The sequence below is a fragment of the Pelodiscus sinensis genome, chromosome 5 (assembly GCF_049634645.1).
Source record: "Pelodiscus sinensis isolate JC-2024 chromosome 5, ASM4963464v1, whole genome shotgun sequence".
NCBI lineage: Eukaryota > Metazoa > Chordata > Testudines > Trionychidae > Pelodiscus > Pelodiscus sinensis.
The window spans coordinates 4,060,751-4,083,799 of record NC_134715.1 but is presented as its reverse complement, the minus strand read 5'-3'; the positions used below and the strand labels follow the sequence as shown (position 1 = coordinate 4,083,799).

Below are 23,049 nucleotides of genomic sequence, written 5' to 3'. Positions count from 1 at the left end.
CGATGATCACTTAGAGCCAGAGAACCATACTCCATCCCAGTCAAGAAGCTGGCTTCTTGTCAATCAACCATCTGATAATGGGTATAATTCCAGAAGCCTGATATTTCTGAGCAGATGCATAGAGACTTTTTACTTTCTAGAATGGAATCTATTAGGGAAAAAATATAATTTGAATTTGGAAAAAAATGGTCAGATAGGGCAGATAGGCCTCCACTAAAATGCTTTAAGATGCCCCAGACAGAAACTCTATAAAGACTTTCACTTGTAAATTTGAGTTGAAAACCCATTTACTAAATGTCCCCTGGGCAGTAATTTTGAACTATAATGAAATCACTGAAAAATGATGAGATTCTACAGTCTGGAGAGGATCATGTCACCGTTTAGCTGAGGTGGAGTGGCTTTGTGTCCAGCCTTAGATTTGTCCTTGTGTAGGAGATCTGAAAAGCTGCCATGTGGTATTCTCTATGTATTTATGAAGCATTACGGGTTGCATTTGACATTAAGAAAGAAATCCAGGTTCTGTTGGCTTGTAGGTATTACTCCCCATTTATAGAATGCCCAAACTGTCCTGCCCCTTCGAGTTTTTGTGAGATTTGGGATATCTTTCTTTAGTTTGTTTACCTTCACTCCTCCTGAAGGTTTTTCCTTAGAGGAGCCTTAATTTTCTGTATTTTGCAAACAGTTACACTGACTTCCTGACATTTGGCTGTTACCTTCTCTGATCAGACCTATTTTTTATTTTAGAAATTTCCCTTGAGATTTTAGTCTCCAAGGGTGTGTCTAGACTACAGGGTTTTGTCGACAAAAGTGGACTTTTGTCGACAAAACTATACCTGCGTCCACACTACTGCTGAGTTCTGTCGACATAACATCGACAGAACTCAGCAGTTTTGTCGACACTGGTAAACCTCATTTTACGAGGCATAACGCCTTCTGTCGACAGAGTTTCTGTCGACAGAAGGTGTTATTGCATGTAAACTGTCCTTTGCGTCTACACTACCATGTCGACAAAGCAGCTTGCTTTGTCGACAGAACTGAATGTAGTGTAGACGCTCTTTGTCGACAGAAGTTTTGTCGACAGTATCTGTCGACAAAACTTCTGTCGACAGAAGCCTGTAGTCTAGACGTACCCCAAGTGAAGATCTTGTCATCTTCTAAAGAAAAGGAAAACCTTCACTTGTAATAGGTTTTTTTTTCTATATAGGCTTCATCTTTCAGTATTCCATCTGTCACCTCCATCAGAATTTAAGGGGAAGGCTTTTTTCAGATTTCATTACATTTTTGAAATTTGAAGTGGCTTCAGGGACTCCAGTGTTTTTAAAGTAGCAAATGACCTTAGAATGTAGATGTTCTTAGGTATGTATTTGTTATTGTTGTAACAGGAGCAGTTATCAGTGTTCTAGGGAATCTCTGTGTGTTTTGCATAACAAGAGTAACTTCTCTAAAAAATGGTAGCTTCAGACGATTAGTATCACAGGTAATTCCCATTTATTAAAGGAGTAGTCTTTTGACCTGATGGAATGTTTAAAATCTGGGAAACTATTTAAATCCATAACTACGCATTTGAATTCTAAAATATTTGAGAAATGAGAATGGCATAACATTACCTCTGGTTGGTTTAAAAACGTACAGTGATGAGTGTTTTTTACACTTTTCTTTTGCAGGGAGTCATGTTGAACATCTGAATATCTCCTTAGCAGATGCTTCTAAGCCAACTGTTGTATGGGACCCAACAGTTAATGGAGAGGTTTTACAAGGTAGGTTGCTGAAGTGATACGACTGAGTTCTGAGAGAGTCTGTGACAAGTTTGCAGAATTTGCTCCTCCTTTGGGGTCATACAGGGAAGTACGCTGATCAGGGCTTCCTCCGCACATCTAAACTCTTGAGGGGCTGAGACATCCCTCTTCCTTCCTCATGCAGAAGTCAGGGGAGCCAGAGAAGGAGAAAAAGCAAGGAAACCTCACAGTACTCTAGAATGTTTGTCTGCTGCTGAGCTTACTACTTTGAATCTTACAACAATATGATTAAGAAATTGGAGGCTGTACTGTTCTAATGACTAAAATATTTTATACACTGGATATTGTTGAGCTTCTGCCAATTTTATTTTTCTGTAGAGTGTGTTAACACTGGACGTAATCATTCTTGTTTCTTTAATGATGAATCAGTGGAAATCTATAAAAACCTGAATACATCTGGCTTTGCTGCTGGTAAATTGATCTTGAAACCACTTAAGGAAAAGGGGCATCAGTTTGTCCACACAGATAAAATAGTGAGTACATCTGTTTCCTTATATCTACTTGTATAGCAAAATATCATGTACTGAAAGGCTTTTCTACTTTAAAGACCTATTTAGTGTTGTTAGAAGTACTTCACTATTTGAAGGTAATGCTGTATTTGTAACTTTTATTACATGTTTTCTTAAAGAAATACATGCAGAAAACATGTTAATGAAACATTTAAACTGTAGAATCAAGCACTGAAAGTAAGGGAATTCACGAAGTTAAATTTTGCTGTACAAAAGGAACTCAGCCACATGGCACGCACAATAACCTTCCTATGTTCTTCATTATATTGTTAATAAATACCATAAAATGTAGGCAGCAGTGTAAAAGTCTTAGTATAGGAGAAAACTTTACATTTCAAATACCTGTCTATTACATTCTGGCTTTCACAATCATAATTTACAGTGGGGTAGGGAGAGTGATGAAAGGATTTGGGGACTTAATGTTTTTTTGGGGGGGGATGGTGTTAATTTGTATTTATACACAAAATTTTACTGGATAAAAGGGGAGAAATGTTCAGCAATAAAGGATTTTTTTTGTTAGTCCTACAAATATTTTGCAATGAAAATACCTCACTAATGGTAGAATATTTGCTTTTTATTTAATTTCTGAAGGCTTTCCATGTTATCCATGGCAAGATTATTGTTACCCTTCATAAGACATCCTACTATCTGACTACAGGAGATTTTTTCTATGTTCCGGAGGGTAGGTACATTTTAAAAATACCTTTTTGCAAAAGGACCACGTAAAGGGAGAGCGTAAGTGGGGGTAACTAAGCTGAAGAGGGGCTAGAAGAAAGATAGGCAATAATTCATAGAATCATAGAATACTGGAACTGGAAGGGATCTCTAGAGGTCCTCAGTTCCAGTCCCCTGCCCTGATAGGAGGACCTAGCACCATGTAGACCATCCCTAACATGTGTCTGTCCAATCTGCTCTTAAATACCTCCACAGATGGAGATTCCACAACCTCCTTAGACAATTTATTCCAGTGTTTCACCACCCTGACGGGCAGGAAGTTTTTCCTAATGTCCAACCTAAACCTCCCTTACTGCAATTTAAGACCATTGCTTCTTGTCCTATCCTCAGAGGGCCACCTCCTTGTAACATTCTTTTAGGTGCTTGAAAACTGCTATCATGTCCCCCCTCAGTCTTCTCTTTTCTAAACTAAACAAACCCAATTCCTTCAGCCTTCCCTCATAGCTCATGTTCTCTAGACTGTTAATCATTCTTCTTGTTCTTCTCTGGACCTTCTCCAATTTCTCCATATCTTTCTTGAAACGTGCTGCCCAGAGCTGGACACACTACAGGCAGTCCCCGGGTTACGTACAAGATAGGGACTGTAGGTTTGTTCTTAAGTTGAATCTGTATGTAAGTCGGAACTGGCGTCAGCCGCTGCTGAAACTGACCACCAGTTCTGACTTACAGATTCAGCTTAAGAGAACCCCAAGCGTCCCCAAGTCATCTGCTGCTGAAACTGATCAGTGGCTGATTCCAGGAAGCCTGGGGCAGAGCAACTCTGCCTCGGGCTTCTGTAGTCAGCGCTGGTCAGTTTCAGCAGCGGCTGACTTGGGGACGCCTGGGGCAGAGCAGCTGGGGTGCTGCTGGGTTGCTCCAGTAGCATCGCTCCTCGGCGCTACTGGACCAACCCAGCAGCACCCCAGCTGCTCTGCCCCAGGCGTCCTGATTCAGCCGCTGCTGAAACTGACCAGCAGTGGCTGAATCAGGACGCCTGGGGCAGAGCAGCTCGGGTGCTGCCGGGTTGGTCCAGTAGTGTCCAGAGCGGCGCTGCGGGACCGACCGGCAGCGCCCCAGCTGCTCTGCCCCAGGGTCCGGCAACAAAAGCCTGGTCTGCTGGGGGGGGGCACACTAGCTGCGCCCCCCCCCACCAGACCAGGGACATGGGGAGCAAAGCCGCAGTGGCAGCGGGGTGCCGCGCCTCTGAGGCTTTGCTTTGGCAAAGCCTCAGAGGCGCAGGACCGCACCGCGGCTGGGGCTTCGCTCCCGGTGCCCCTGGTCTGCTGGAGACCGTCTCCAGCAGACCAGGGGCACCGTGAGCGAAGCCGCAGCAGCGGCGGGTTCCGGCGCATCTGAGGCTTTGCCAGAGCAAAGCCTCAGAAGCGCGGGAACCCGCCGCTACTGCGGCTTCGCTCCGGTGCCCCTGGTCTGCTGGGGACCGTCTCCAGCAGACCAGGGGCACCGGGAGCAGCTTTTCTCACCCCGGAGGTCAAGGTGGCGGATCGCTGCCTGTGAGCTCCGGGGCGAGAGAGCCCTGTTCGTAAGTGCGGATCCGCGTAAGTCGGGGACTGCCTGTACTCCAATTGAGGCCTAATCAGTGCAGAGTAGAGCGGAAGAATGACTCCTCGTGTTTGCTCACAACACTCCTCTGAATGCCTTCCAGAATTCATGTTTGCTTTTTTTGTAACAATGTCACACTGTTGACTCAGATTTAGCTTGTGGTCCACTATGACCCCTAGATCCCTTTCTGCAGTACTCCTTCCTAGACAGTCGCTTCCCATTCTGTATGTGTGAAACAGATTGTTCCTCCCTAAGTGGAGTACTTTTATTTGTCCTTATTAAACTTCATCCTATTTACCTCAGGGTACGTCTACACTACAGAGGGATTTTTTTGGGGAAAAACTGCCATTTTTCTGAAAAAACTTCAATTATGTCCACACTGCAATTGCGGTCTTCTGAAAGAAAATCGAAAGAACAGAGTGGTTTTTCCTACATTGGTAATCCTCGTTCTACGAGGAAGAAGCCTTTTTCCAAAAGAGCTCTTTCAGAATAAGGCGTGTGTGGATGGGCAAGAGGGAGTTCTTTCGAAAGAAGAGGAAAGAGGAAAAAGCACAGGTGCCCTAGTAGCCACTCTGTCCATAGTAATCACAGCTTACATGCGAGATAGCATCCATTCGGTGTGGACGCTATATTTTGAAAAAGCAGGTCGCTTTTTTGATACGCTTTTGCGGTGTGGACGCTCTCTTTTGGAAGAAGTTTTTTCAGAAGATCTCTTCCAGAAAAGCTTCTTCCGAAAGAAGCCTGCAGTCTAGACATAGCCTCCGACCATTTCTCCAGTTTGTCCAGATCATTTTGAACAATGACCCTATTCCCCAAAGCAGTTGCAACCTCTCCCAGCTTGGTATCATCTGCAAACTTAATATGATGTTATCTAAATCGTTGATGAAAATATTGAACAGAACTAGTCCCAAAACAGACCCCTGCAGAACCCCACTTGTTATGCCCTTCCAGCATGACTGTGAATGGTTAATAACTACTGAGAATGGTTATCCAGCCAGTTATGCACCCACCTTATAGTAGCCCTACTTACAGTAATAGGTTAATTGGGTAACCTCTGATGAATTTGGGGAGAAGAACCTCATTAAGAGCTGAATGAATCCCAAAGGCAGAGAGAAGTTAATGGTCCATTGTGTGCAAGCAGTAACACAAAACAGTGTATGCTTATGTTGGTTATCTTCATGTTTCACGTGCACCATAAAGCCAAAAGCTGTGACCTTGTCTTCCATCACTCCAGAAGGACTAGTAATGTCATCTTCAACCTGTGAAAGTTACTAGCCTACCAGACACTGTTCAGTTCTTTGATCTCTTTTAGTCAGCTAAACCAGCGTGCTTATTTTAGGGTTGGTCTTTGGTTCAGTGGTACCAGTATAACGCAATGGTTGGTTAGGTATATAATACATATTTTACCCAAAGCTATGGCAGTGAAGTCCTATTGTGTGTGCAGTTGCACCCACATAAAGGTGATTTAAACCCATATAGCTATTTCAACTTCTTGGTTGTAAGTGTATACAACACTTGTATGCTGACACAACCGCATCCCCACTAGGTAGCTTGTAAGGGTATAATTAAAGTGGAACAGCTTTCCACTGTAGGCAAGGACTTAAGTTTAGGCTTTCAGTGCAATTAGTTTGCAGCTCCATCCTTTAGCAGGATTTCCTGTTTTTAGGTTAGTAGTCCCAAGCAAAGGGTCAAAGACTTCTCAGGGACTGCTGGTGACATGGTTAGGATTGGTCTTGTCCCTTCTATTGCTATGGACAATGCAGCTTTAAAGGTCTGTTCTGAAAACCTGCAGGATTTAGTCTAAATTGCACCTGCCAGAACATCCTATGACTACCAACAGTGTTCGAGGCCTTTTTTAATAAATGCAAGCGTCTAAAGCCTCTGCTGAATTCACCATATAATTTTGAGCTAGAAAGAATGCCAGATGTCAGTACGTAGTAACAGAGGGTGTCTTTAGGTGGGATCAGTCAGTTTTACGTGTCTCAAACCTGGTAGTGAATAATTCTGCTTGTTCTACCTATAATTTTGGCTCTGGACTGACCTGGGACAGGGGATTGGGGTGCAGGTTTGGGGAAGGGGTATGGATGCAGGGGAGGATTCTGGCCTGTGGGCAAGGTGTAGGAAGGGCTGCATGGTCTGGGGTACAGAGGGTTTGGGTAGTAACCTGGGGCTGGAGTTGGGATGCCGGAGGGGGTGAGATATCAGAAACGGGCTCTGCCCAGGAGGCGCTTACGTAGGTGGATCCCATCTAACAGCCCAGTGGCACCTTCAGGCAGACTCCGTGCCTGCCCCAGCCACTGAAAGTAGCGAGCTGCTCTGTTCATGTGCTCTCTGTGCTGAGCAGGGGAGGAAGGAATTTTGTGCACTGCCCCCAGCACAATTATCATGGCTTCCATTGGATGGAAACTGGCCAATGGGAGCTGCAATTATTGTTCTGGAGGCAGAGGCAGCACATAAAAACCTTCTCCCTTCCTTCCCCCCCATAAGAGACGCCTGGCTGGAAAGTAGCCTGGGTCTGCAGCAGGCAGTGAGCCTGCCTGAGGGTCCTCTTTGGGTCCGAATCCAGCCCACAGGCTGTATTTTGCCTGCCCCTGCTCTAAGTGGATCAGAGAATAGTCAAGCTTATTCTGACTTTCATTAGTGATGATTCTGAAGGAGACAGCCAGTTCGACTAGGCTAAAGGCAGGTTTTGTGGAATGTATGTAATATAGTGACGGGATCCCTGGGGTACAACATGGAACTAGGATATTGCTATGTCCACTTAACTCTCCAGCTTGGGATAGCTGTCTCAACCCCTCCAGATGCTGTTGTCACACAGTACAGCAGCATGTGATGCCCTGCACCCTGCTAAATTGCATGAATGTTCTCTGAGCTGCTCACAAAGCACACAAAAAAGGCACCAGCATATCTCCCAAGCCCCCCGCCTTGCACCCCAGGAGTATATCATCTTGCACTAAGCAGAAGCCTGACTAGTTTAAGTTTAGCCCCTCCCTAGATGTAGAGATCTAGTGTAAGCCCCTCCCTAGATGTAGAGAGGGCCCTTTGTAAACTAAATTAAGAATTCCTAAGCACAACATTCAGGTAAAAGGTGAAACAGATTTATTGTCTAGAGAAGGATAGGTTTAAGTAATAAGTGGTCGGCACAAAAGGTCAGAGAAAGCTACAGAACAAAAAGAAAAGCAAATTCTGCAGGCTAAATCTTAAACTTTATTAGACTGGGCAGTATTTGGATCAAGCAGTTTTCCTTAGCCCACTGGATGCTGCAGGTAGGTTACAGTTCTTAATATACAGGCTTCCCCTTTATGCATGAGACCAGTCTCCTCCGTTTGAAGTTTTGTGTTCCCAAAATTCTTGTTGCTTTCAGTGTAGACTGGGTAGTGGAAAAGTAAAAGGACAATACAATGTCTATAAGAGACGTAAAAAGCTGCCACTGGAATGCTGTTCATCGCTCAGCCTAGCATCCTATTCCAGCCGTTATTGTTCAGTTAGTGCAAAGCCCTCCTTCAGGAGGTTGTTACTTCTTAGTCTCCTAAGAATAAGAATTTACAGTGACAATTTCTGAAGGGGAAAATTAGCTACTTACCTGTGACTGCTAAGATCTCTGTGTAGGGCTGCTACAGATCCATATGGAACTTCCATCCTTTTTCACTTCCTAGGGTCCATTTCCTGGTATTCTGAGTACGTGGAAAAGCATAGGCCTGTAGATCTCTTTGTAACCTCATACCAAAAGCCTTACTCTATAGGAAGTATGTGCTCCCTCACGACCTTTTAAATCAGGGGTTCTCAAGCTGGGGTTGCAACCCCCAAGGAGTTATGTGGGGGATTATAAACTGTCAGCCTCCACACCAAATCCTACTTCCCTGCCGGCATTTATAATAGTGTTAAATATTATAAAAAGTTTCAGTTTATAAGGGTGAGGAATTGCATTCAGAGGCTTGCTATGTGACAGGGATCACAGTACAAAACTTTGAGAAGCACTGTTTTAAATGGTTCTAAGCTTGTGGTGCTGTGAGAATATAAATTACTCTTGAGGGTCTGCAGATGTAACTCTTGAGAACCCTAGTTATACGTTTGAATCTCTTGATGGGATAGCCTTGATTTTTTTCCCCTCTTAGTGTGAAAATCACAGCTTTTATTAAAGTTTTCTCATTGCTGTTGAGGGCTGGTGGTCTGTCTTACACATTCCCTTCAAGACACTTCTCAATACACATTCTCTTAGTCTAACTACATCAAAGTAATTCTAGCTGCAAGGTTATTTCCTCTCTTAATAACATTTAAATTCACATTCAGACTTTGGTGACTGTCCGTTATCTTTCTTCAGAATTATGGATTAAATGCTGTTTATGTTGCTGACCTAACTTAACCTAACTGCCAGAGGGTTCAAAATGTCTACTGGAGAGTTTTTCAAAGTTAATTGATGCCCCAGCAATTTGGTCATAATGTCTATAAAATGTTCTGATGACGTTTTATTCTTTTACTCTTAGGAAATGGTTACAACATACATAATCTCCTGAATGAGGAAAGTATTCTTCTTTTCACACAGCTGAAAGGAGAAAGGTGGGGAAAATTGTACATAGAGGTTTCAGTTAAAATGCATTTCAAGTTTATATGCAGTGTGGTTTTTGGTTAACCAGTTACTCTTGAATATAAAAAGGTCTTTTATGTCCACCTGAACATTCTGTTTCTTAAAAATATACATTTTTGAACATTATACTTGTATGTATTTGAAGCCATTTTTCCACTATCAAAAACAGACACCTGAACTATGGAATTAAGAATAATTTTTTGTCAAAAAGAAGGTGATTATGATTGAGCAGCCGATAACATTGCTAACTGGAAGTAAAAGTTTTAAAAACATTATGAAACCTGTAACTTCCGAGTTGGGTTAAATGTCATCCCAAAACGGTTCTGTTAAAAATAATTACTCTAAATACACACCGACTTTTTTATAAAAATGGCTATTTTTCCTACCCACAAGAGCTTAAAGAATATGTAGTTTTAAAAATAGGTACCTTAAGCTTGACTCTTCAGTAACTTGATTTTCAAAACTGCTACTAGTGACTGCAGTTGTCATGCCCAAATTTAGAGCTTAGGAAAAAAATGATGAGAAATAGTGTGTGGCTTCCATAGTCTATACCTGTGTTTGCACTGAGACAGAGCTTTAAATCCTAATGCCAGAAAATTAAGACACTTAAAGGGTCCTTTGTACCAATTAACTCTGATCTCCTGTGTATACAGTATAAAGATCTGTGATTATGTAACAGAGAGGTAGAGGTATTAATTTTTTTAAAAAAATCGTATCTTAAATGAATTTTAAATGGTGGATGTTAGTAGAGGTTTCAGACAATGTTGAGATTTTTCACATGCACTTTTCAAATGGGAAAACCTCTGAGAAATTAGACCAATGGCAAGTTGGTATTTGGGTAAGTTTTGGACAGTATTTTTATGGTAGATTTTCTAATTTGCTTGTCATCACAGAAACCTTAGGTCTCTTTTTATCCTTCTGTCATTGGTAATAGCAATCACAATTCTCTGTCCAGCTTTGATGTCGGTGCACTGTAATGTATCCCAGGGGACAAGATGTTAGCAGAGATAAAAGTCAGCTCTGGCTACCTCTGAATGTCTTTTTGTAACAACTGTATTTTCTCTTAGCAGTTCAGTGCTTTCATCTTTCTTCCTTTTTTGAAAAAGGAAGATGAGATCTACATAATCTCTCTTGACACATCCTATGTTGCTTGACAAATTAGCTCTTATTGAAATTGGTGAACCTTCACCTCATTGGTAACCCATTTCCCTCATTCAATAACAATCTGACCGAATGCTGGACCATTTCCAGGTTGTCTTTTATATACATTGGAATACAGATTTTTATTTTTGTCATTTAGAAGTCTGATCACGCTGCGTGCTGTGTCTTCATATTTTTATCAGTTTATTTTTTAATGGCTAACATAGTTTTATTTGTCAAGTTTTAACAGAACTGATGGTCATAAAAGAAAAGAAAATACAGTTTCTCCAATACATTTTTACAGATGAAAGCATGAATGCTTAAGTTGACCATCCAAATGGTTTATAATAGTGCTTGAGGGCCTGTTACAATCCCTTGTCTGCAATCCCACCAAACGTTGAAAGTTGAAGTGGTCACAGAGAGAGTATTATTCTCTTCAGGTCTCCATGTTCCAGTGGCCCCATGAAGCTTCAGCAAACTTCTTGACTTTCAAGCCAAGAATTTTATTTATTTAAGAGGCTAAGATGGAACATTCTAGACCAGGAAAATGCAGAGATCTAAGATCTCAAATTTGTCTGTCAGCATTAGGGACGATCGAGTTTTATCAAAACAGTAATATGTGAAGGGAGGCATTGAATTACTAGGTACACTTCTGCATTGCATACTTACAAGTTTGCTGTTTTTTAAATAAGACATTTTAATTGTCTAGGTGCATATTGAAAGCATTTCTTTATGAATTTGATCTATTTATCTGTAGACCTTCACTATCAGTAAGCAGTCTGATTATTTTCATAAAATGTTTTTGTTCATTTTAACAATGAACTAAGACAATAGGAAGCCATTTTCATTGCAATTAAGCCCATTATCACAGTCAAAATGTATGTTTACCTCCAGTATTCCAGGCAGAGATAGTGTTGATGTCGATAGGTGATTGCAGGTGTGTATTGGACGTGGGTGTGGGTGTGCACGTGCCCAGAATGTCGTAGCTGGAGAACTTTGTGTAATAGCACTTGTCAAGGCACTGCATGAATCTATCGGTAAGGGGGAGCAGTGCCCTCGCGCCCAATTCCTTCTCACTTTCCACAGTCTGAGCTGGAGAACCCTGTGCAGTTTTCCTCATAGTTACTGCATCACAGATAGTTTTCTCTGTTGTTTTTGACGATTGCTAGGAGTAATTTAGTACCCACTATTTAGTTTCTATTAGTTTTAAGCAGTTGGTTTAGAAATATGGCGATATGCCCTCAAGTTTAAGCACTGTCCGTAGTGTGGGGCGATCGCCACACACTAATCGCACAGTACTTGTTGCGTCTTAATGACGGATACATAATAGAAACGTGCAGTATCTGCTGGTCATTCAAGACAGATTCCTAGAGACGTGCGTCACAGACAGCATTATGAAAAAGCCAGAAGGCCTGCTTAAACATCAGCCCCTCATGTGGCCTCCGAAGTGGCAGTGGCCTGGTATAGGCTTCTAGACTTGGACTCTTCCCCTTGGAGAATAGACTGGTTTCCTTCCTCTGGGCTTGTAAGTAAGAGAACTGACAAGACTGACTGAGGACATTCCAGCTCTGACCGTGTCTCCTCTTCTGAAAGGAATATGGACCATCGCTGAGACTCTCTGAGCACCCCAGACAGATCAGGAGTCTTCACCTGCTCCATGATAATGAGGCCAAACACACTAATGCTGTGCCATCGACTCTGGTGCCATGTGTGGAACAGCTGTTAAGTCCAGTACCAATGAGCTCAGTTTTGGTGCTGGCGTTGTTGGTACCAGCAATGTCACGGGCTTATGAGGCAGCAACTGACTGTGTTTTCTGTTCCAGCATCCTTCCTGGTGCATGAGTCTCTGCTATGGAGAGCAGCCAATAAGTCTGACGGGAGTGTAGGAAGGGGCTCTGGGAACGAAAACTAGGTTCAGCTGAGGCAAAGGGTGGACGATGGGGCTAGAGCTGACCCCATAGGACGAGCAGTGGGGGAATGGTTAGGAAGACAGATGCTGAGGACGGAAGAGATGCATGCGCCTGGCGTGGGACTGGTGCAGAGACTCTCTTGGATAAAGCAGAAGGCATGGTGTGGGAACAGCCTGCATTGAAAGAACAACTCTCTGTTCTTAAATTAGAATAGTTCAGCCGCCTTATTAAAGCCACACTTCAATTGCAAAAGTCAGTTTCTGTTATTAAAGTAAAATAAAACTTTCCTCTCCTATACTGATGCCCATCCGAGTAGTTGGAGCTCCTCCCAAGACTCCGAATGATATCTCTTCCTTTCCTGTTGCTGGAAGGGCAGGCTTGGAGTCTTATCGTGGTATTGGGTATGGCAGAGCGGTGGAATGAGTAAAGATAATATTGCGTGGAAGCTTGAACAAAAAGGCAGCTTTTGCTTATGTTTTGAATGCTCTGAGGTTAATGGTCATTCTTATTTCATCTGGTAATGGGTTCTATCAGTTTGGAACGCCGTCTTGGGTCAGATGCTGGAGCATATTCAATTGTTCTATGATTTTTAATCAACAATAATTCACTAAGTCTTTGACCACACTTCTTGCCATTCATACAACTGGAATATTTTCTTTGAGCCGTCATGAGTAGAGCACATCACTTCCCATACGATATTGAGCCTTGTGTCTGGATGTGCCATGTATTTGTTGAATATATGTTTTTCCTAATAGAATGAGTAGTCCTAATGCAGTCAGCTTCTGAAGGTTTTTGTTAGTTACCGATTCACACTCTGGATATCTGATCTTTTCCATAGGCATGTTGCCTTTTTGGCAAGGTCCGTATAAAATGTTAGCAATTTATTGACGAGAGACTATAATGTTCTCAGCACCAGAACTTTCCCAGCTATACCGGCGGATGTGTGTTAATGACTAGAGAAGAGAACAGGGAGTCAGGGCTCAAGTTTTTATTCCTGCCTCTACCATTTTCTTGCTGTGAAATGTTGGGCAAATCACCCCTCCCAGATATCTCAGCTTTCTCATTTGTAAAATGGGTATAATACTTAACTATATCACAGGGGCCATGATGAAGCTGAATGTCTAACAGGTGTTTTGAGACTTTAATAATTTGTAGACTGTATTAACCTGATGCATGCAAGGTTCTCAAAATAATCTCTATTTAAATGTGTAGCCATGCTGCCTGTTCTTCAGAGAATGTGCTGTCATCTTAAATAAACCAAAGATAATTGAGCTGCTGGGCTGGTTCTCCGTGTCCTCAGTACATCCTGTGCATTTAGATATATATGAAGCCTGCAGAATGAATGTACGGTTAGTTCTCACTATGTGGGTATTTTAATTTACCTTGCACCTTTTATCATTGTAAGTATGGCAGTTGCCCACCACATTAGAATTCTTAACATTTACCTCTACTGTCTCCATGACATCCTGGAGAGTAATGAGCACCTCTGGGAAAATCATGAACTTACAATACACTCCTGAAGCCAAGAGCCTCGATCATCAGTGAGCAACCCAGGCTAGTGAATGGGTCAGATGAGTGGCCCTCCTTCATCTCAGCGGGATGCAAGATTGTTGTAACCAAGACAGGCTCCCGGGACAGGGTAGTTTCGCTAAATGTGCTTGTGTAGCAGGCTGTGCCGATTGAACCGTTGCAGCACTTCGGATGCATTGGGAGCGCGCGGCTCTCGCAATCAATGTTGGGTGCAACCAGCTTGTGCCTCACTTCACGTGCCCTTACTTTAAGCAGGTGTCACTTGTCATTGTGGGCGCAATTCCTGGCCCCGCCTATATTCGGGGGGTGGGGACAGAAGCCAGGTTGGTCCCTAGCTCCCTCCCCTGCCTGTCCTACAGGAGGAGCTGGGCTGTGTGTCTCAGACCCCCCACTTGTCCTACGGAGAGGGGTGGTGGCTCTATCTCCGGCTCCAGTGTGAGCTCCAGGGGCAGGGGGAGGGCCAATGCTTGTGGGAGGGAAGCAGGGAAGTAACTGGTTTTGCTTTTGCTGGTCCATGTACTCTGGATTCTGTAATTTCCACTCCAGTTTATCTGATGAGTGGATTTTACTTATCTATTTATCTAGTATATTTGTTAGTCTCTAAGGTGCCACAGGACTGCTCCTTTTTAAAGTTACAGGCTGACATGGCTACTCCTCTGAGACACTAACCTACAGAGGCATATAAACCTGTAAAGAAACTGAGCTAAGTTAGGTCTCAGCAGGTCTGATTTTTATTTCTGCATAAGTAGCAGTGCACTTACGTTCCCAGTGCTCGCTATTACAGTCAAATGCAACACAGCCCTAGTTGAAGATGCTTTGTCTAGAATGTAGAGTTTGGAGATGATGTTCAGGTATTTTCAAATAGGTGTCTTGCCTCTTCCGTGGACATCTCTGTACTGTCTTGTTCTGCCCACCAATCTAGTTTAATCTTCTTTGAACAGGTTTCACTTTGAGATAAATGATGGAGTACGTTATGAAAGCAGCTAGCGATAGTGGAGCACTGTGCTTCTTCTTGATCCCACAATATGCCATGAAAAGAGAGTCTGATTTCCTGAAACAGGAAGTGCCATGTACTGAGAATGGTTCTAAGGACATGGAGTTTATAGAAACCTTTCTCTTCATGGGAGAAGGAAAGGCAGAAGAAAAACCCCATACTGTTTGTTGTGAAAATGAAACACTTCTTAATAAACAGTCTTACATTTATAAATATGATATTGTCTGTTACTAGAAATATTTCTCATATACTCCAGTAGGTGGAACTCTTAGCACAGTTAATTTTTAGTCCCACAACTGTATTCAGTTATTTTAGGGGGGTTGTATAATGCACATCATTTACATGATATAATAACTTCATCCAAGGAAATAGGACAATCTGCAATTTTATTTACGTGATAGACCACGATGACACCTATTGTAAAATGCTGTATGCAAGTGAGATTGGGCAATTCTGTAGTTAGCTCGTAGAATACCGAGCTTTTTATCTAGTAAAATCTTTCCAATTTCAGCCAAATTAGTATTGAATAAGATCAGGGTTTTCTATTAGCTGTACTTTTTGAAGTATGAAATGAAATAATGACTCAGCTTGCCTTTTGCTGGGCCCATCCTCTTCGCTGCCATACCTTTTGGTAGGCTTAGCGGAGAGAGCAAGTACCTGGAGACTGAAGTACTCTGTTACTGCTGGAGGTGGTACATCCAGATCACGGGCATGAGAGAGGCACAGTGGCAGTACAGTGCTGCCTCTAGAGATATTCCTAGTCTGTTGACAAGATTTAAGACTTCAGGGCTGTCAGTTCAGTACATTTTATGCAAATAGATCAAGAGTGCTAAAGCCAAAAACATGTCATGCCCTAGTATAGTTTCTAACATGATTGATCTGTTTGCTTTGTGCTGAGCCTGAGTAGAGCTTTGACTGTGGGGTTAAAAATAGCAGGGTAGACTTTCCCACTTGGACTGGAGCTCAGGCCCAGAGTCTGTGCGCAGCTGGAATGTTAACATTCGGGATGTTACAATGTAGGTTATTAAGTAACCGTGTAACCGCTGAGAATTTCAGTCGTTACATGCTAGGGATGTGGACATATACCCATGTACATGATTACGGTTACACGCAGCCTCCCCATCCTTCCCGAGGCAGCCGTGTTGGGGGGCAGGAGGGAGGCAGGAGCTGGTGCGTGTGGGGAACAACTTTAATGCTTGGCTCCCTGTGCATGCCGGCTCCCATCCTCTCCACCCCTGCTGCTGCCTCCCACAGGTGACTCCCCGGGAGCCAGTGTGTGTGGAGAGCCCAGGCTCATCAGTTAACTGTGTACATGGTTACACTTTCACACCCCTAGATGACTTAGCTATTTTTATTCCTTCAGTTCCTGTGAACATGCGTTGCTTTACCTGGGCTCTGAGACTCGCCGTGTAGACATACCCTTATTCCCAGGTGGGATATAACTGATTCACGTGTAACATATAAGTCTCTGGAACAAAGTAGCTTATTTATGTAAAGGCCTGCGTGCAGTCTATTGATTTTGTAGTATGTTCCCCTGAGGAACAATTTAGCAGTACCTCCCTGAAGCAAAGGACGGCCCAGTGTATGGACTTATGGGCAACAGAGATCGATCCTTGTTCGGTCCTGATCGGTTGAACCAAACACTTGCCTGTGGACAAAGACGCTTTCTGTTGGTTAGTTGCGAAAGAACTCTAGTGTATATACATGTCATCTGATGCGGTGGTCATTCCTTAGGTTTGGGAGCATCCACCTGAAATATTCTCTGATCTGTCGGCCCCTCGTTTATATGCCCTAATACTCTACAACAATTTTTTTACTCTAAAGTTGAAGATTTTCGACCGAGTAGATATTTGCAAGGCGACGTGAGATTTGCATATTTTAATGAACACATTGACGTCTTCTGTACGACTCCAGTTCAACCTCATGACCTTGTGTAATGTGGGGTTTATACAGATTCTGCAAGTTGGAAAGAGGAAGGCGCATGAGACAATGATTTAATTGGGGTTCTTAAATGTTTTAAAATACATAAAAGCATCTTACCATCTGATTCAACTCACTGACTTAATTCTTGGTTATTTTTCTTTAGATTTGCCCAATATTTTCTGATAGTCTCAATGCAGCCCCATCCTAGAGCCATGCCCCCATTTCCTTTTTCATTTTGAACATGTTACTGTGAAGTATTTATGGTAGATGATGATCTGGTAAGACGGCAGAAACAGTTTCTTTAGATTCTTTAAAGTCAAATATGCCATCGAATGGAACTTTGTTGAAATGGAAGAGCAGAACACAGGGTTTGATTGTGCAAGTTAAATATTGCTATTGTCATCAGAATATGGTCTCATAGTAACTTAAATTTCCCTGTCATGGATTTCCAGTGGTTCTTACATTATTCATTTGGAGCAATGAGTTATTTCTTCAACACCCCGACAGGCACTGGTGATTATTCCACAAAAGCAACTGAAAAAAACACCTGAACTTGATAAATTGTATCCTTCCTTTATGCTAACATCACCTTCATTGTAGCACTAAATGGGCAATGTAAAGAAATTTAAGTTATTTGAATATAGAGAAGTTTTTCAAACCAATAATTTGTGAAATGTTGTTGCTGACAGGGAAGACTCCCCTGGGGTGCAGTAGTCTATGCAGTGGATAAACGAATAAACCTCAATAGGTGCCAAGTCAGCTCTCAGGCTAATTAATCAAAACAGAATTACAATTAAGCTTATGAAGGAGGACTGTGTAGCCTGGCAGGGGAAAAAGTGCTGAAGGAAGGGCAAACCTTGAAAGGAAAATCTTGAGACTCCCAGTATTGGCCCATAAAGGATAATTAAATGTTAATTGCAGAGGTCATGCTGCACCCAGAAAATGTACCCTCATTATTATTGTAGCTGATTCTATTAATATTGGTAAATGCAAACACTTGCTTTTTCAGTAACTAGGATTTGTTGTACACTTCTATGAAAATTCATAGGTAAGGCACAGTGACAGTTATGGGAGTAAGTTAATACCCATCTGGCATTACATAGGAGCTATGTAATGCTTAATATTACATATGTAGATAGTTCTAATGATGGCATTGAACTCCTTCACCTGTGCAAAGTTAAGCTTGTGCAGAAAATTGTGGGGTTTAAGTGCAGGCCAGTTTCTAAATCCTATATGGTCATTTTGAAGAGTCATTCCAACGTATCTGGATACAATATATTTTAAAGTATTTTCCTAAATAGAATTAAGTGAATATGCCATTTATGTATTATAAATATTGATATGTAGAATTTGAATGAATTATGCCTTTCCAGAAGAACATGTTCCACAAGTTAGAAAATAAGGGGATGTGAAGATACGGTCTTTCTGCCTACGCCTTACCAACACTATTAACCATACAAAACCAAAACACAAACCTTAGAAAAATCAAGCCATGCAGTGCGAAAGGTGACAGTTGTTACACAACCTTAACTCTGACCCCTTTTGGTCAATATTATCAGACATATGGATGAACATAATTTGTTGGGGAAGAGTCACTTTGGTTTTTGTAAAGGGAATTCTTGCCGCACCAATGTACTAGAATTCTTTGAGGGAGTCAGCAAGCATGTGGACAAAGAGGGGTCTAGTGGATAAAATATACATAGATTTTTCTGAAAGTCTTTGACAAGATCCCTCAGCTAAGGCTCTTATGCAAAGTACGCTGCCATGGATAAGAGAGAAGGTCATCTCGTGGATTGGTAACTAGATAAAAGATAGGAAACAAAGGATAGGTATAATGGCCATTTTTCAGAATGGAGAGAGGTAAATAGTGGTGTCTCCATGGGGTCTGTTCTGGGACCAGTCCTATTCAGCATCTTCATAAAGGATGAAAGGAGTAAACCGAGAGGTGGCAAAATTTGCAGATGATACAAAACTACTCAAGATAATTAAGTCCAAAGCAGATTGAAGACCTTCAAAAGGAACTCTCAAAATGAGATGACCAGGCAAAAAAATGGCAGATGAAATGTAATGTTGATCAATGAAAAGTGATGCACATCGGAAAATATAATACTAACTATGCATATAGAATGGTGGGGTCTAAAATAGCTGTTCCCACTCAAGAGAAGCATTATGGAGTGACCTGAAAACATCCACTCGATGTGCAGTTGCAGTCAAAAAAGCCAACAGAATATTTGTTATCCTTACGAAAGGATAGATAAGTGGACAGAAAATGTCACATTGCCTCCATGTAAATCATGGTACACCTTCATCTTGAAAACTGTGCTCACCTCAGAAAAGACTCACTGAAATTGGAAAAGGTTCAGAAAAGAGCAGTAAAAATGACCGGGGTACGGAGTGGCTTGTGGACAAGGAGAGATTGATAAATCTGGGACTTTTCAGCTTGGAAAAGAGTCAGCTAAGGAGGGATATGGTGTCCCTAGCCTTTGTTAGCCAGAAGCTGGGAATGAGCGACAGGGCATGGATCACTTGATGGTTCCCTGTTCTTCTCATTTCCTCAAGAGCACTTGGCACTGGCCATTGCTGGAATACAGGATAGAGGGTTGACCCAGCATAGCCTGCCTTAACGATCTTTTTATGTTTTGTCCCGTGGTCTCCTTAGGAAGGATGCAGTATCTTATGTCTCTCCTGGTGTTTTTAGTCCAGTTTGGTCTCTGCTAGTGAACAGCAAAGCATTGATGATAATACTTGGACTATGAATAATAGTTTTGGGTTGGGGTCGTGTGCAGAGACAGACAAGTACTGTGACTTTTCCAATTCCGCTTTGTATTCCTGTGGGTTAAGAGCTATGTGATTGTTGTGTGGGAAGTATTACCGTAAACCTGAATTTCCTCACAGCTTTTCTAGGTTGTTTCCGTGCTGGGACGCACTGTCTGATGTTCTGGGAGAGCCCAGGGCCTCATGTAGTCCCTACACTTGTGACTCCATGTCAACAAAGATTTTAGCAAGTGAATGTATCCTCTCCTATTGTAGGAGGAAGTGCTTCCCTAGTTCTCCTTGTGTGTCAGCACATCATAGAATCATAGAATCATAGAATAATAGGACTGGAAGGGACCTCGAGAGGTCATCGAGTCCAGCCCCCCGCCCTCAAGGCAGGATCAAGCTCCGTCTACACCATCCCTGACAGATGTCTATCTAACCTGTTCTTAAATATCTCCAGAGAGGGAGATTCCACCACCTCCCTTGGCAATTTATTCCAATATTTGACCACCCTGACAGTTAGGAATTTTTTCCTCTTGTCCTGGCGCTCCATACCCACCCGGTGGGGTTGAGTGGCCAGCTATGGACTCAGTTACAAGCTTCATACAGCGCTTGGAGGTAGAGGAGCTGTGTTGTGCCTGCTTCACTCCGGAATCATGCTGGGGGTGTTGAGTCCTCTGCACTCCCCTTTCCGTACTAGTGGCAGGAAGGAGGAGTCCTGGAATCCCTTCTCACTGGAATCTGTGCAGCTGCACCCCTCAGGGGTTTCCTGATGGAGGGAAAGGGATGTACAGCCTCTCTTCTCCTTTCCTGTGGGACATGGAAGTCCTGAGTCTCCTCTTTTCACCTGTCACAATCAGAGTAGGTCTGCACCTGCTAGCAACCGGGAACTTCGGAAGCTCATGTGAGGAGGCTGTGCCTGGAGGGAGGAATTTGTGGGTAGGGGGATTGGAAGTGAAATGAGTTACCAAAGAGAAGGGATTTGAGTGAGGCTGCAGAATCCGCTTGAAACGGAACCTCTGCTGAGGAGAGCTTGCAAGGACAATGTTCTTTGACTGCCGCCATTTCATCAAAGGAAAGCGCCTAATAACCACTGGTAATCTAAAACTGTTACAGCATGCACAGCACTGGTCCCCAGGCCTGCAGCGTCCCTCCTGTGTCTCCCTGCTGCTCTCCTGACTTAGAGCAGCGGGTGATTCTGAAAGTAAGGTGTCTGCACAGCTTTGGAAGGCTCCTTGTACCAAATCAAGCAAAATGAAGAGCTGGTTTGGAAACTGAGGCACGAGACTATTTTTCCTGCTTTTCTCAGGGTGTGGGGTGGTATTCTCAGTACAGACCCCAGAGAACAGTTTCTACCACCTCTCAAAATTCTGGCTCATGTGACTTCCTAACAGAGAGGAAGTCTGGTGTAGACCACTGAACAGAACTCCGTTGTTTCAGCCATGGGGACATGAGCCTTATTTAATTTCTTGGAACATCCTGAATCCTTTAATACATAGGATCATGTCCCCTGACTATTGCTATAAGGTAATTCACCTCTGGCACATTCAGCCATAGTCTTTTGAACTGAGTCTTAGCTCTTTCACGTTAGACTCCTGGATTCTAATCCCAGCTGCTTTAGAAGTGACTACAACTTTCATTGGCAAGGTAAGAGAAATGTAAGTTGCCTCCTGCTACAGTAGTGATATGGAACTGTGGTTGTTAGCAGCTCATATTTTCCCATAGCAACCCAGTGCATCACTCTGTAGACCTAAGAAGAAAGTCTCTTACATTTTAGATTGTTATATTTTGGTGCCTCACCCTGGACTCTAGATCTCAGCAGGCAGAGTTCAATGAAATGTTTTGTCCTCTCCTGATCTCTATGCAAAAAAGCATTAGATGAATATGTTAAATTAGTATTTTTATCTTAGGAATGCCTTGGTCAAATGCCTCCAGACTTGCTCCTCAAACTCTCCCCCAGGCCTAGAACTAGTATGCCAGTTTTCAGTCTGACTATATTTGTGGAATTGAGCCATTTGGAAATTCAGCCTCCTGTTGCAACCCTCCTCACATAGCATGGTGAAGCTGGAGTGAGCCCTGTGTGCATTATTAAGATGTTCTAACTCTTAATTTCTGCTCTTCTGATTATTTGTGTTGTAGCTACACAAAACACACAATCCCATAATTATCAACAAAAGAAAGCATTAAATAAATAGTCACAGCCAGGAGTGACAGTGGTGGTGGAACGGGGGGGCGGGGGGGGAGGGTGTTAATGTGTGTGGAAACCATTGTGGTATCTGGACAGTGTGTTTCTTGATTATGAATAAAATTTGCCTTGCTGTCCTCTGGCTTTTTAAAGTTACAGTATGGGCAAGAGGGGGAGCAGTATATTCATGTTATAAGGTTTATCTGCTAGTTTGAATGAACCAATTTCTGTGCTTTTTGTATTTCAGGCCGATTATAGAAGATTCAGTAAATGAGTCCTCTTCTTCATAACCTCTCTCGCAAATTGGAGATCATCTTACGCTGTATATTGGGGGGTTGCCAATAATTCCATCCTTACTTTTCAACTGGAATTCCCTTCAGGTCTGGGAATATATTATTTCATGGGCATTGAAACATCTCTTTGTCAGATGTAAATTTCTGTACATTTCTGTAACTGTTTATGGTGTGTCAAGTCATTTCTGGTTTTGTATCAATAAAAGAGTAAATAGTGTAAGACAGTCTTAAATTCTTCACTTTTATAGCACACATAAGAATGCATTTTCTGGCACTTTTGTGGGGTTTCTTCTGAAAGTCCAGTTGTTTGTAGGCCAACGGGCAATATCTCAGTTGTAACATTCATTAATGTATTAGCTACTCTGGTGAAACTGTTTAAGGATTTCATCGAAAGGTCTCAACGCTGATGTAACTGCTCCCTTTGAAGCCAAAGGAAGTTGATTTCAATGAGAGCAGAATGAGGCTGGCACTGATTGCTTTTGTACATCCTGCCAGTAAATTTTGTGATATAAGCTTTGAGCCAAACTGCTATTGAAAACAGGGTGGTCTAATGTGTCTTACAAGCATCCCAAAGTCCCACACCAAAAGCTAAGCTTCTTCCATTGCTGAGCTAGGTTACAAATTTAGGTAGAGCCTGCTGCATAATCCTGTGAATTGACTGTTCCCATCTTGAAATATCTGACAGGTCACTTGCATCTCCTTCACCCTTTCTTTTCCAGATGTTCTCTGTTACCTAAAGACAGTGATTTCTGAGCATTACCCACTATGGCAGATCTCAGACAGTTAGCAGAGTGAAATAAAATGAAAGCACCTCCCATCCCCTTAGGAAAATATGGTCCATTAGTTTTTCATTTGCCAGAAGCATCAGTTTTTAATATTTTCCCTTTTATCTCCCAGGAATATCAGTCTGAATAGATCTATTATTAATACCACAGCAAGAAGCTCAGCTTCTCAGAAATCTGTACTATAGGTCATAAAAGTAGGTCTCCCAGGGCCATTTAAATTCAGAATTGGTTTCAGGTAAAGCTGTGAATACTGCTGTGATTTTTTTAAACAAAACGACTTTGCAGTTCTTAGGGTACGTCTAGACAACAGGCTTTTCTCGAAAAAGAGCGTCCAGACTACAGCCAGTTCTGTCGACGAAGCAAGCCAC

The 23,049-nt window shown here is 42.5% G+C and overlaps 1 protein-coding gene across 5 annotated transcripts in view; it reads left to right on the top strand.

Moving 5' to 3' along the window:
• Positions 1-23,049, top strand: part of CENPC (centromere protein C) — a 130,327-nt gene that overhangs the window by 25,993 nt on the left and 81,285 nt on the right. For 3 of the 5 annotated variants that reach the window (XM_075929261.1, XM_075929260.1, XM_075929259.1), the window contains exons 15-18: positions 1,665-1,757; positions 2,115-2,269; positions 2,897-2,987; positions 9,064-9,136. In XM_075929261.1, the coding sequence (XP_075785376.1) occupies positions 1,665-1,757; positions 2,115-2,269; positions 2,897-2,987; positions 9,064-9,136 (412 nt within the window). The other 2 variants (XM_075929263.1, XM_075929262.1) reach the window with 2 other exon arrangements.